Source organism: Manihot esculenta, chromosome 12 (assembly GCF_001659605.2).
Source record: "Manihot esculenta cultivar AM560-2 chromosome 12, M.esculenta_v8, whole genome shotgun sequence".
NCBI classification, from domain to species: Eukaryota; Viridiplantae; Streptophyta; class Magnoliopsida; order Malpighiales; family Euphorbiaceae; genus Manihot; species Manihot esculenta.
In genome coordinates this window covers 33,098,236-33,113,174 of record NC_035172.2, presented here as the reverse complement: position 1 = coordinate 33,113,174, position 14,939 = coordinate 33,098,236, and the positions used below count along the sequence as shown (strand labels likewise).

Here is a 14,939-nt window from a genome sequence, read left to right as displayed (position 1 = left end):
GTCCACTTCTAAAATACTAAACATAAGCTATTACAACATGCATATCTGAACCTTGACTTTACCCTGCAGCCTCTGGACTCTGACTTAAACCTGCAACACTGGGATTAGGGGAGAGGGGTGAGCTAAAAAGCCCAGTGAGTAGAAACAGGAAAAACCATTCATTAATTACATGCTTTCATGAAATGCGTCATAACACAAGTAAATCACATAACTTTCTCTGGTCCGTCTCGGGGTTCATGCAGATAACTATTCCCCACGGAGTGTTTTAGAGAGTACTCTTGAATTGCTAGCATCTTTACTCTCAAGGATCGGACATGACCCCAAAAATCCCTCTGTCGGTGCCCGGCTCCCCGAAGAAGCTCACAAAGGCCTGTAACATACATGACATGGTGTCTGGTCCACAGAGAGCTCACATGGACTTTCCTACAGGTACTCGTCCGGCTCTCAAAGGACATAGACAAGACTCAATGACAGATATGGGCTATTGGAGTCGCCTTGGTCCAAACCTACCTCAGCATCAACATGAAATAATGCAATGCAACATATTCGTGAACTAGTGCAATCAACCTACTATACATAATCATGATGCATGCTCATGCTTTAGGCATTAGAATTTCTTAAAATAAAACATTAAGTTTAGTTCTACTCACCTCTGGCCGACGCTGACTGACTCGGCAACAGCTAGCACTACTGGCCTCCTCGGTCCCTCGGGTCCGATCCTACACAGGTGGACTCGAATGAGGTGCCAAACACATTCTAACAACTCATAAGCATACCCCCTAAAACCCCTCTAAACATCACTTAAACATGCATGGAAAACACCCAAGAAACGGCTGGACAGGGCACTTTCGGCGGCACCTTCGGCGGCCGAAAGTCCCTTCCAGAGACGAAACTCGGGCAGGTTCGGCGGCAGGTTCGGCGGCCGAAACCCTTGGACAGATCCGAAAGTCCCTCCTTCGGGGGCACATTCGGCAGCCTAAAGACTGCCTCCCATGCAGGTTCGGCAGCCGAAACTCCTTTCGGCGGCCGAACCTGGTCCCCTCTGGACGACAGGTCCGATTCTGCCAAGCCAAAAACCAAACTCAAAACACCCCAAATCCTCACATACTCTCTCCCAAGCATGCATACTCACTCCCACAAGCATAAAGGAGCAAAGAAACTAACTTAAACTCCTCAATACAACATCACATAACATACATTGGGCATAAAACCCACATAAACCTTAAACATGCATTTCTACCCAAACACAACCATCAAAACATCATTAAACTTCATGAAAACACTAGGGAAGCAAGGATCTACACTTACCTCTTGAAGATCGAGGGTTGCGTGATCACTAACTCGGAGGTGTGGAGAATCCAAGCTCCAAAAGCTCCAAGCTCCCAAAACTCCCTTTAAGCTTTAAATCTTCAAACACAAAGGTAGAAATCATGAAAAACTTGAGAGATGGGTAGAGAAAACACGAAAACGACCAAAGGAAGGCATAAACTCACCTGAGCTCGAGAATGGGGAGAAAACTCGCCCATTTCCGATCTGAGGGCCCTTTATAGGTGGCCTGGTTAAAGACCTTCGGCAGCCTAACGTGCCCCCTAAACTCATGCAAGTTCGGCGGCCGAACCTCACTTTCGGCGGCCGAACCTTGGCTTGCTCCCACAAGACTTTCGGAGGCCAAAGGCGCTCCCGAAGCCTTCACATGTTCGGCGGCCGAACTTCACTTTCGGCGGCCGAACCTGGCAAACTCCTCCTTGGTCTTTTCTCTTCAAAAACCCAACTCTTTTTCATCTAAAACCATAAAACACTTAAAAACATTTTAGAAAACCTTTCCTTTACCCTTGCTCTACCCCCCCAAAGAGGATCCGACACCCGAGATTCCACTGGACAGTAGGAATTCCGATGTCAGAACGAGCGGGGTCTTACATTCTTCCCCCCTTACAGAACATTCGTCCCCGAATGTTCCACAAACATACATACATAAAAACATGGCATCAATCATACATGAACAAGCAAGCAAAACAGCAAGCAAAACCTAAAAATCTCTCTCCTGAAAGAGAGACACAGGCACTACTGGAGTAAAACTCCCGGGTCTCCAAAAGAAACACCTTAGCAGTACCCAACCTACTCCTGAACTCCACTGGCTTCCGCTGCGCTACTCTGATCCTTCTCTTCTCTTCTCATCTTTACCAACTGGCTTCTTCTCACTACTAACCCACACTAACTCTAACTCTCACAGGTAGTGCCCGGATTTCAGACCTATCTTGGAAAAACAAACAGCTCCTACTAGCTGTCCCAATAGATCATCCATTCTGCATGGGAATACCTGCTCTTGGTAGTGACCTTGTTTAACTGCTTACAGTCGTTACAAAGTCTCAGGGATCCATCCTTCTTTTCCCACAACCACACTGGAACACTCCAGAGTGAGGTACTAGGTCGGATAAAACCCTTATCTACCAAGCCTCACCTCTATTCTGACAACTCTCAACTACAGGTGCCATCCTATAGGGAAGGATAGAAATGGTTCTGCGTCCAGACACCACTCCTATACCAAACTCTAACTCCCTGATGGATGGTAAACCTGACAACTCGCCTGGGAAAACATCTAAGACTTTCTCTCTACAACTGGCACTGAGGCTGGTTCCCAACCTGACTGCTAAACTCTCAAACAAGAGCTAGAACCCTCTGACAATCCCTCCTATGCACTCTACGATACCTGATAGGTTGACATCAAACCTCTAGGCATCCCTACTGTGTTCCCTCAGAAGACTACCTCTGACCCATCCTGTCCTCTGCACCTGACCACCTAGTCTCTACAGACCAAGGTAGCACCATAAGTAGAAATCCATCCAACCCTAAACTGACGTCCAGACAATCAAGTCTCGGACCTCAAAGTCGGGTGGAAGGCATCTACCCTCAACTGACACAGAACTGAACCGGCAGACTGACTCTACCACAGATGGATCACACGTGAGTCCACAGACCCAAAGAGAACACTCTAGCCCAGAAGCTATCAACTCACCCTTTCGACGGCTCCTAGAGCAACTAAAGAAAGAGAAACTCCAGGGTTCACAAAAACATGCACATCAGAACATCAAAAGTGGGCGTACCTGACACCACCGTGTTTGATGTGCCTGCCTCCTGCTGAGCCTGAACAAGGATCCGAGCCTGAGCTGACGGACCTCCTCTAAGGGAACCTGCTGAAGAAGAGGCTGCCCCTCTCCCTCTGCCTCGACCACTAGCCTGAAACAGGGCTGGAGCTACTGGCTGAACCGCTCTATCTGAAGCTGCTTGCTGGGTCTGAGCTGACCGGAGCGCATTAGGGCACTCACGTGCCATGTGCCCCTCCTGTCTACACCTGAAACAGGTTGTCGTCCCTGCCAGACAAACTCCCTGGTGTGTCTTACCACACCTCCTGCAACGAGTTGCACCCGAACCAGAGCTCGAACCACCAAAACCCAGACTGGCCTTCAAATTCTGCCAAAACTTCTTCCGTGACTTCCTGAGACCTCTCTTCCATTTCTTACCTCTCGTGGCAGCTGTACTCAGAGTGGAGGGATCAATCCCTCCTGAACCCGAGATTCTAGAATCCTGGGTCTGAGCATCCTCCTGAGAATCTCCCATGCCTTCCTCTAGCACTCTGATTCCCAAACTGATATCCCTTCTCTGAACATCCGACTCTACTTCTCTCATACTAGCTGACATCCTCCTTAGATCCATACCTTCTCTGCTTGCATCAAAAGACCTCCTAGGGTCTCTTGATGTCCTCCATCTACTGACTCCCCACGACTGCGCTCTCGGCAGGGTAGGGGGAAAGGTGTCCATACCTTCCCTCTCTGACGGAACTCCTGTCGATACCACAGATCGACGAGCACCCCACATCCTGACTCCTCTGAAGCACACACACAAGTATGCAAACAACATCAGCATCATACGGTCCACGTGGAAACACATGAACCTACATCATACATACATAGCATACATAACATATCATACATCATAGCATTTATGCACATGCATGAAATCATGGCATATCACATCATCATAGCAAGACAGGACTCGACATCCTATCCTAGTGGACATGCTCTTACTCTTAATCTTTCTTAATGTGCTTGCCCTTCTATGACCTCTAAGCCAACCTCTTTCCGATGTGCAACACACCGTACTCTCGAGGCCCAAGGCTCTGATACCAACTGTAACAGCCCGGAAACCGGTACACCTCTAGTAACGGCCCGACCTGCTCGGCGCTAGGATTCGGATCGGCTTAAGGCCGCCGGAACCCGTAGCAAGCCTGCTAAACATCCTGAAACTTTAGGTATAATCCCGTGCATGATCAAACTTTTTCATAAAACTTAGGCTTTAGTCTCATAAAAACCTTTAAACTTGTTTTCCTTTCCTTAGCTTGACCTATGCATGAAAACATAGAACCACCTACCAAAAGGGGCATCAAGCTTTCTTTAAAATGTATCCGCTTTGGGTCAAGGGATTTGAAACCCTTTCTTCCCTCACGGCCATTCAAATCTCATATAACTTGAAAACATTCTTAAAACATTTTCTTAAGATCATGCAAAACCAAGGGATTTACCAACACTAGGCAAAGCACCATTCTATACATCTCAAGCATATACTATACTTAACTTGGCTCTATCTCTTTATAACATTACTCTTTCTATTCTTTCATATTCTTTATATACATAAGGACCATACATCAAGTCCATCTATCATGTCCATATATCATCATGTCCACAACTAAACTATACAAGCATACAAGCATTCATAAGCATCACATCACATCATGTGGTCCATGACAAACTCATGAACTCACAACACATAGCATGGCATCATATCATATGGTCCATGTGATAAACACATGACCCCTCAAGCAACATATATCATGGATGAACCTGTCATCTACAGTCTACAACATAGCAGAACATGCCATGACCAACTGGGCCAAGGGCCATACCTGGTCGCTCAGCTCATCTCATATCAGTACATATCATGCCATCTCGCAGCTAAGGGACTATCAACATCCATAATACAACATAAATGCACATGCATCACACATGAAATAATGCAATGCAACATATTCGTGAACTAGTGCAATCAACCTACTATACATAATCATGATGCATGCTCATGCTTTAGGCATTAGAATTTCTTAAAATAAAACATTAAGTTTAGTTCTACTCACCTCTGGCCGACGCTGACTGACTCGGCAACAGCTAGCACTACTGGCCTCCTCGGTCCCTCGGGTCCGATCCTACACAGGTGGACTCGAATGAGGTGCCAAACACATTCTAACAACTCATAAGCATACCCCCTAAAACCCCTCTAAACATCACTTAAACATGCATGGAAAACACCCAAGAAACGGCTGGACAGGGCACTTTCGGCGGCACCTTCGGCGGCCGAAAGTCCCTTCCAGAGACGAAACTCGGGCAGGTTCGGCGGCAGGTTCGGCGGCCGAAACCCTTGGACAGATCCGAAAGTCCCTCCTTCGGGGGCACATTCGGCAGCCTAAAGACTGCCTCCCATGCAGGTTCGGCAGCCGAAACTCCTTTCGGCGGCCGAACCTGGTCCCCTCTGGACGACAGGTCCGATTCTGCCAAGCCAAAAACCAAACTCAAAACACCCCAAATCCTCACATACTCTCTCCCAAGCATGCATACTCACTCCCACAAGCATAAAGGAGCAAAGAAACTAACTTAAACTCCTCAATACAACATCACATAACATACATTGGGCATAAAACCCACATAAACCTTAAACATGCATTTCTACCCAAACACAACCATCAAAACATCATTAAACTTCATGAAAACACTAGGGAAGCAAGGATCTACACTTACCTCTTGAAGATCGAGGGTTGCGTGATCACTAACTCGGAGGTGTGGAGAATCCAAGCTCCAAAAGCTCCAAGCTCCCAAAACTCCCTTTAAGCTTTAAATCTTCAAACACAAAGGTAGAAATCATGAAAAACTTGAGAGATGGGTAGAGAAAACACGAAAACGACCAAAGGAAGGCATAAACTCACCTGAGCTCGAGAATGGGGAGAAAACTCGCCCATTTCCGATCTGAGGGCCCTTTATAGGTGGCCTGGTTAAAGACCTTCGGCAGCCTAACGTGCCCCCTAAACTCATGCAAGTTCGGCGGCCGAACCTCACTTTCGGCGGCCGAACCTTGGCTTGCTCCCACAAGACTTTCGGAGGCCAAAGGCGCTCCCGAAGCCTTCACATGTTCGGCGGCCGAACTTCACTTTCGGCGGCCGAACCTGGCAAACTCCTCCTTGGTCTTTTCTCTTCAAAAACCCAACTCTTTTTCATCTAAAACCATAAAACACTTAAAAACATTTTAGAAAACCTTTCCTTTACCCTTGCTCTACCCCCCAAAGAGGATCCGACACCCGAGATTCCACTGGACAGTAGGAATTCCGATGTCAGAACGAGCGGGGTCTTACAAGTACCCCCACACCTACTGCAAACATTGTCCTCAATGTGTAAACATATATATAAAAAATTTAAGAAGGAAAGGGAAAGGGACTTCCTGGCCTGGGGGTGATTTGGCCAGTGATTTGGACAAATCACTGGTCAAATCACTGTCTGTCATGGTGGTGGGGCAGAAAATGGTGAACCAGCAGCTGCAACATGCTTTCCATGTGCTGCATCATGTCTTGGGCCTCCACCGAATGGTCTTGAGGTGCCTTTTATGTCCTCCAAGGTCCATCCAAATCACTGGTCAAATCACTGTCTGTCATGGTGGTGGGGCAGAAAATGGTGAACCAGCAGCTGCAACATGCTTTCCATGTGCTGCATCATGTCTTGGGCCTCCACCGAATGGTCTTGAGGTGCCTTTTATGTCCTCCAAGGTCCATCCAATTGCTTTCTTGTGCTTCCTCAACACATCAAGGAGCTTTTCATCTTCTTCTTGGCTGAGCTGGTTGGAAATAATTACTGGAAGTGTATTTTCAGCTCCCAAGTAGGCATATTTGAGGTGGCTAGGCAAGGGTTTCAGATCTGGTGCTTTCTCTGTCTGCTGGTTTTCTGTCTGCTTGCTGTCTGATTTGCCCAGTGATTTGGGCAGATTATCTGGTGATCTGGGCAAATCACTCTCTGTCAAGTCTGTCTGCTCCAGTGATCTGGTCTGTGATTTGAGCAGATTATTTGGTGATCTGGGCAAATCACTGCTGGACAGCTTAGTTTGCCCAGCGATCGGGTCAGTTTTTATGAGTGAATTGGGCAAATCACTGCCCTGATCACTTTCTGGCAGAATTTCTTCCATGGCCTGTTTTTGCAATTTTTCAACCCTATTGTCTTGCAACTCTTTTCCACTCCTCAATGTGATGGCACTAACATTTTGCCTTGGATTTATTTCAGTTTGGGAGGGTAGCTTCCCTTGAGACTCGTATTTGCTCATTGAAGTGGCCATTTGGCTCACTTATTTCTTTGCTGGCTGTTCAAGAGCTGTTTCAGTGGTGTATGTTGCTGGTTCAGCAAGTGGAACAACTTCTGGTTCAGTTGTGTCAATATTTGAGGTTGCTGGTGTTTGGACAGCAACAAGGGGTGCAATGGTGGCAGATTCAGCACTTGCTGATTTTTGGACAGCAGGTTCAGCAATTGCTGGTGCAATTGTGGAATTTTCAGAAGGTGGACAGCAACTGCTGTCTCTATTTGCAGTAGTTTGGACATGCAGATTTTCAGCTTGAATTTTAGCTTCTTCACTTGCAACAGGGGGTTCTGCCATTGCTGGATTTTCTGCAGTAATCTGGAACTTGGTTTCTGGTGTAATTTCAGCAGTGGCCGGCGTGGCAGTAGGTGAATTTGCTGGTGCAGAAAATTCTGCAGCAGGTGCAGCAACAAAATCTGCAGGTGCAGAAAATTCTGCTGGTGCAGAAAATTCTGCAGGTGCAGAAAATTCTGCTGGTGCAGAAAATTCTGCAGGTGCAGAAAATTCTGCTGGTGCAAAAAATTTTGCAGGTGATCTTTGAGCAGCAGCAGCTTCGGCAGTGACTTGCTGGACAGCAGGTGCTGTTTGGACATCGGCAGGGGATGCAGAAGGTGGACAGCAATTGCTGTCTCTATTTTCAGCAGCTTGGACAGCAACAAATTCTGGACGTTTGACAGTAGGTGCTGCAGAATTTTCTTCAGCAAAAGTGTGTTGTGCAGCAGCTGGTTCAGTTTCAAGTGCAGTGGTGATTTGTGCAGCAGATTCAACAGCTCGGTCTGTTTCTTGAGAACCTTCGTCATCGTCCCATAGATCTTGAAGCTCTTCCTCTTTTCTTAATATGTGTGTATTCCAATGGTCAACCGCTTGATCCACTTGCTGTTGGAGAATTTTCCCAGAAATTTCCAACTTCCTTACCATCTCTTCAAGTTTCATAGTGGAGTTTTGAGGTGTTGCTTGGGCTTGATAGTTTTGGTAGTAGTTAGCCCTTGCATAGTCATAATTCGGGTGGTCCCTCCGACATGGATTGTAGGTATCAAGATAGGGATCATGTCTTGGCTGGCTATTGAATCCTCCAAAGGCATGTACTTGCTGGTCATATTGATAAAGTGTGGGACATTGATCAGTTGGGTGTCCCACATATCCACAGATCCTACATGGTCTTGGTGGCTGAAAGTGTTGAGCTCGACCTATGACATAACTATCCACAAGAGAAGTTAGTTCAGAAATTTGAGAAGAGAGAAAAGACATACTTACCGTAGCCATGCTTGTAAGGTCTTGGTAGTGCGTTCAATTTCAGAATCGTAAAGAAGAGCTTCTTTACGATCAGCCCTGATCATAAAAGGAAAATACGTTAGTTAGATCAAGTCCCCGGCAACGACGCCAATTTTTGATAGCGGTTGTCGAAGCCGTCAAAAATAAACCTATTAAACAATCAACAAATAACTTGCAGATAGTGGCAATAGGGTCGAACCACAGGGACTTGACACTACGGATTTTCCTAATAATGACTTTGGACAAGTAAATAACAAATAAATAAAAAGATGGGGGGTTTTGATTTGATGATAATGAATTAATACTAAATAGCAAGAGAAAGCAATAGTTTAAAAAGATAAGAATTTCAATGGGAGAAGGATTCTAGTTGAAGTATGGATGTATTTCAGTTTGTTTAGAATTGATCATTGATCTTATAGATACTCCTATTTATTTCAATAAATTAGTTTAGGATGTGGAAGACGCTTCTCACAATCCAAATTCCTCCTTAGTTCTAGTTTGATTAGGAAACGTTCGCTAATCAAACACTAATCAACAAGTTGCCAAGGAACGTCCTTGGGGCATTGTAGCATCGAACAACTGCTGACTGCATTAAGACTTAGAGAAACCTAATTCTAACCTTGCCAACCGCGTGGTCAAGTTTAGATTATGCAACTTGATTAAATGTGTGTTTAAATAATCTAAGCAATTACGGACTTAAGTTATTCAAACAATTGTTACTCAAGCAATTTAAAAGCAATGGGCCCTTATTGATTCTAAAAGCAAAGCAACAATTATAGAAAGATCAATTTGCATAAATATTGAAAATAAATAGAAGTTTAACAATGGAGATTTAAATCTCCCAATTCATCACAAATCTGAATTTTCCAACTTCAACTAGAAAAGATGGAATTTAGCCACTCATGGTGGACTAAATCACAAAAGAAAAGAAGAAAAGAAGATGGAGAGTGGCTGCTGTATTTTTCTGCAGAGTTGCTGAGGCTGAGAGATGATTCAGATGCCTTTGATGCTGCCCTTTTATAGATGGAGAGTCCCAAATCCAATTTGATTAGGGTTTTGTAATCTTGATTTGATTTGGTCTTCTTTGTAGTCTTTGATTCCTTTTTGAATTTTATGTTTGATTGAGAATGGAACTCTCTAAATGAGGGGCGTGGCTCTTGGGATTGATCTTGTAGTGTTTGAAGTGGGTTTGGACTTCTTTCCTTTGAATTTGGAATTTCTGCTCTTTTCCCGCCTCTGCTGTATTTTCTGCTGTCAAAGTGATTTGCCTGGTGATTTGAGTGTTTCGGGCAAATCAGTGGGCAAATCGCTTTTGCCTGTTGCCTCCAGGTTTCTACTTCAGTTTGATTTGGGTAGTAATTTGGACAAATCTGGGCAAATCACTGGTCCAATCACTTTTGCTGTCATTTTCTGCACTTTTTCTCAAACTCTTCAATTTCTTCCTTTTCTACAAAAACAAGATAAAAGCCATAAATTAAACTAAAAAAATGTGTAAATAAACAATAATAATTATGATAAAAATGTGGCTAAATTATGCTTGATTACCCCTATCACTACAATCCCTCCCATCTTATACTCTATAGATGGAACTGTAAATGAATTAAACTATTTATGGCTACATAGTCTTCAAAACTAAATAGTTTTCAACTGCATAACCCTAAACCTAAAACTCACTTGAGCTGTAAGTGAGTGGAATTGCTTGACGCTCAACTCGATAAAAAGCTTAAATTTAGCTTCATTCTACTTAGTTTGGCTCATTTTTTAAACAAGCTAAGTTTAAACTTATTGACATTGAGCTTGTCTTCTAAATGAGAGCTTGAGCTCAAAAAAATAATTTTGACAGACCCAACGTAAAGCTCTTCACTGCTCGTTCTTTTATATCCCACGTATACATCAATTTTAGGTAGGAAAGAAAGTGGAAAAGTGAATAGGAGAGCATGAGAGAAAAAGAAATAGAGAATTCATAATATCACTTATTTTATTGTATGGAAAGTGAATGGAGCACTTATGGAAACTCTTGATGAGAATTTAACTTCAACCGCTGCTTGTACCTTATTTTCCAAGCAAATTTTTGGCAGGTCCAAACTCAAATATCCTATGAAAAAATTTCCTATGTTTTCTCTTCATTTCCTTCCTTAATTTGAAACTATTTATTTCCTTCTGTTGTATACATCCCCACCAAACGTAGCATTCTTAAAAGAAAAAGGGAGATAATAAACTTAAGAACACATGAAGTGCACAAGAAAGAGCACATATCTTCCTTTTAGGAGCTTGTTTCAAAGTATATAAAGATTCAATAATTTTGTAAACTCTATTTTTTTTATTAGAAACAATACAATTCTTATACCATATAGTAAGTACATTTTTTTAGTAAAATTTACTCACATTTTTAAATATTTTAGGTCAATTTTATAAAAAATTTCACATTTTAAAATATTTTTAAATATTTTAGATCAGTCTTATGAATTTATTATTTTGTTTTCTTCTAATGCATTACTCTTAATGGTACCAAACATGCGTAAAAGTAATAGTAGTTCATAACAATTTATTATTCTAAACTTTTCAAAAAAAAAAATTAAGTGCTGCTTAAAGTTCAACGACTAAAGTTGTTATTCCTAATAAAATTCTTAAGTTCTTTTTCATTTTTCTAAAAAGTGTCTCAACGTGTGCTATAAGAATATAATATAATTATTTATCAAGCATTAAATTAGAAAAAGATTAACATTAAATGGACTAAAGAATGAAATGTTAAAAAGTCCCCTGCATTGCATTATTGCGTATTGAACTGTTGAAATCAATGATTAATTTTTTTAATTAATAAATTGCTATCTTATAATATATTCAATAAACAAAATCAAATAACTTAACATCTTTACTTGCTTTTCAAAAATAATATGGGTTGAATAACTTAATTTTTTTTTTATATAAATAATAACGTAAAAGTGTGAATAAGAATATGGATATACATAATAAAATAAAAAAAAATTTCTAATAAATGAAACCAATAAATAAAGATAAATGGATAAATTCAAGTAAATAATAGAATTATTAAATTTTTCAGTGATAAAATTTATATACTTAAAAAAAGTATTTCCATCAAAATACAGACAAAATCATTATTTTAAACTTGTAAAACCAAATAAAGAATTCAATTTCTCCAAAAAATATTTGGTATGTTCATTCCAACTTCTCCACAAACTAGCATATGCAAATATGCACAGTCAAAATTAGAAAGATTTTGATTTTCAATTTTATACTAGTCTTAATAATTAAAATAAAAGAAAAAAAATATAAAACTTATCATTTATCTTTTCAATTTTGACATTGCACTATGTTTAGCGATCACTTCAATAATAAAACCTTGTTGGATACTTCTCATATTCAAATAATATTTATCTATTTTATCTGCTATTATTTCAAGCATTTTCATTTTAAATCAAAATAAAGTGAAATTTTATGTTTATGTCAATATACAACATCAATTTAGATAATGGAAATTAATTAATTAATTTTTTTTTTCAATTTATAACTTAAAGAGAACCTGAGCGAGTTTTGATAATTATTACAAAGTAATTAATAAAAAATTCATCTAAATATTACTACACTCAAGTTGTATAGAACTGTATGAATAGTCATTAGAAAATTTTACAGATAAATTATGACCGCTTTTTCAATAACACTTTTTAAATTAAAAATAGCTAAAGCCATAAAAGGAAAGAATAAAATTATAAAAATAAAAAATAAAAATAAAATATATTTACAAAGTAAAGAACTCACCTTAATAGGATTTTTAAAAAGTAATATCCACTTTTACATTTCACCCCTTAATAATTATAATGGCTTCAATCTTTCAATATTTGATATTTGGATCTTTGTCTCATGTTTCGCCTTGCCATGATTTTCTTTGTTTCAATTTTTTTATTCTTAGTTACCGTATTTCTTTTTCAGTGTTGAAAAAATAAATCCTTAAAATTGTTTAAAAAATAAAATAGAATAATAAAACATGAATAGTATTGAATACTATCTTTAATAGATTTATTTTAAAATCTCACAGAATTAAATAAGTCATTCTAAAATTTAATTTTTTAAATTAGATATCTCTAATCTATAATTTAATGTAAAGTATAAAAATAAAATAAAATAAAATAGAAAATTTGAGTGACTTTCTTTGTAAAAATATATTCAATTTATAATAGAAAAAATAGCCGTTATATATATTTAAATCTTAATAAAATCATAACTATAAGATTTAATATTATTTTTTAAATATCAAACTTGCAGCGCTAAAAAAATTTTACAAATAAAAAATTTTCACCGTAAAATTTCAATGTTTTCAAATCTAAATTCATTTTAGAACACCGTATTATATGTAGCATTTGGTAGTGAAGCGAAACCGAGCCAAGAAGAGCTCACTGAAATTGCTCTAGGGCTAGAGTTATCTGGGTTGCATTCTTTTGGGCGTTAAGAAAGCGTCGCGGCTTAGCTGATACTGAGGTTCTGGAACTACCAGATGGGTTCGATGACCGAACCAAAGGACGTGGCGTGGTGTGCACTAGCTGGGCTCCTCAGCTCAAGATCTTAGCTCATGACTCAGTCGGTGGTTTCTTAACTCATTCTGGGTGGAGCTCAGTTGTGGAGGCACTTCAACATGAGAAAGCTCTAATTCTCTTGACATTCTTAGCTGAGTCACTGATGGATATTTCTCTAGAGACTCAGTAGCTGAGTCACTGAGATTAGTAATGGTGAAGAAAGAGGGAAGGATTTACAGAGAAAAAGCCAAGGAAATGAAAGGTTTGTTTGGGGACAGAAAAACAGGACAAGACCGTGGATAATTTTCTGGGTTACCTACAATGATATACCTCTATTTAATATGTAATATAAATATAAAATTTATTAATTTTAAAAATAATTTAGTAAGGAGTTGAAATGGTTACTTCTTATTATAGTAAAATAATTTAGTAAGGAGTTGAAATGGTTACTTCGTATGAACCATTACTTGAGTACAGTCATCAACTGCTAAAACAGTTAAAACACTAACAGCAATATATGCAACTAAAGATTGAAGATTTCTGCATGTGGCTGTGGGCAGCTGCATGATATCTCAACTTTAAGCAAGGCCACATCAAATACTCCATATCCTTCAATCTGCAATCCAATAATATCATATTAATCTCTCTTTGTCATATACTTAAATTATATTAACTAATAGAACTCAACAAATTACTAACCATAGGTGGTTCTTCTTCACGAGGAACAATAACTCTTCTTATCCCACCTGGTCGCATGCCTCGAATGCCTTCCTCAAATCCTGCATTTTATTATTTTCTTTTTATTTCACGAATTCAATGCTAATTACCTAAAAAAAATAATAATAAATAAGAATTCAATATGGATGAAAATTCAAAATTCAACCTCGACCAAATCGATGCCAGCACAGGTGAACTTCTTCGGGAGATCTGTCTAACGCATTGGTTTGAACTCGCTTATTATGTTCATCATACAGATCATAGTGGAAAGTCACCTATAGAAGATTGACAAATTTGCAGAATGCTAATCAAAAGCTTCCGCTTTAAGACAACACGTAAATCTAAAGACAAATTGGAAGTGGTGAAATGACCTTGAGTTTATTAGCGATTACAGGCTGGCCTCTGCCAAGGACAATATCCTTGTATCTTATCAGCTTTAATTCGTGATGATTTTTGTAGTCAAGAACCTCCACCAGCTTCCCTTTAATTAGACACGATGGTTAAACTAATAACAAGCTGTTGATTGAATGAAAAATATTTCAAAATCAGAAGAAAATTCCAACCTTCATCATCGAATGGGAATCTAACAATTGCAGGCGATAAAATTGGTGGTGAGATAGAGAAGTCTGCATGAAAGCATTTTTCTAGCGGAGACACAAATGCTTCACTTGAAGCAAAAGATATAGCAGCTGCAGCGGGTGGCCTGATGCATAAAATTACATATATAACTGTTGGATGTCCGATGGTTGCTTGTAATAATTTTTTAAAAATTTAAGAATTTTTTTTTACCTGTAATGATCTTCCTGGCTTATGTCGGAGTTGATGCAAATCGATTCGGCTTCATGATGGTGAGAAGCTGCAGGACTAATGTCTGGAGTCACCAGCGAAGCAAGATTTATTCGTAAATTATTTTTATCTAAGAAATCTATATATAGGCATTTAAAAAAACATTTAAATAATTCTCAATAATCGTAGTTTTAAATA

General features: G+C 39.8%; 1 protein-coding gene across 2 annotated transcripts in view; it reads right to left on the bottom strand.

Moving 5' to 3' along the window:
• The window catches only part of LOC110627715, a 31,965-nt gene that overhangs the window by 13,076 nt on the left and 3,950 nt on the right, over positions 1-14,939 (bottom strand). The window contains exons 6-11 of one of the 2 annotated variants that reach the window (XM_021774065.2): positions 14,745-14,826; positions 14,519-14,658; positions 14,327-14,436; positions 14,122-14,230; positions 13,938-14,017; positions 13,695-13,854 (exon numbers count right to left, since the gene is read on the bottom strand). In XM_021774065.2, coding sequence (XP_021629757.2) covers positions 13,762-13,854; positions 13,938-14,017; positions 14,122-14,230; positions 14,327-14,436; positions 14,519-14,658; positions 14,745-14,826 — 614 coding nt within the window. In that variant the 3' untranslated portion in view covers positions 13,695-13,761. Of the gene's footprint in view, positions 1-13,694; positions 13,855-13,937; positions 14,018-14,121; positions 14,231-14,326; positions 14,437-14,518; positions 14,659-14,744; positions 14,827-14,939 lie in introns of those variants that run through there. The other variant, XM_043962268.1, reaches the window with a different exon arrangement.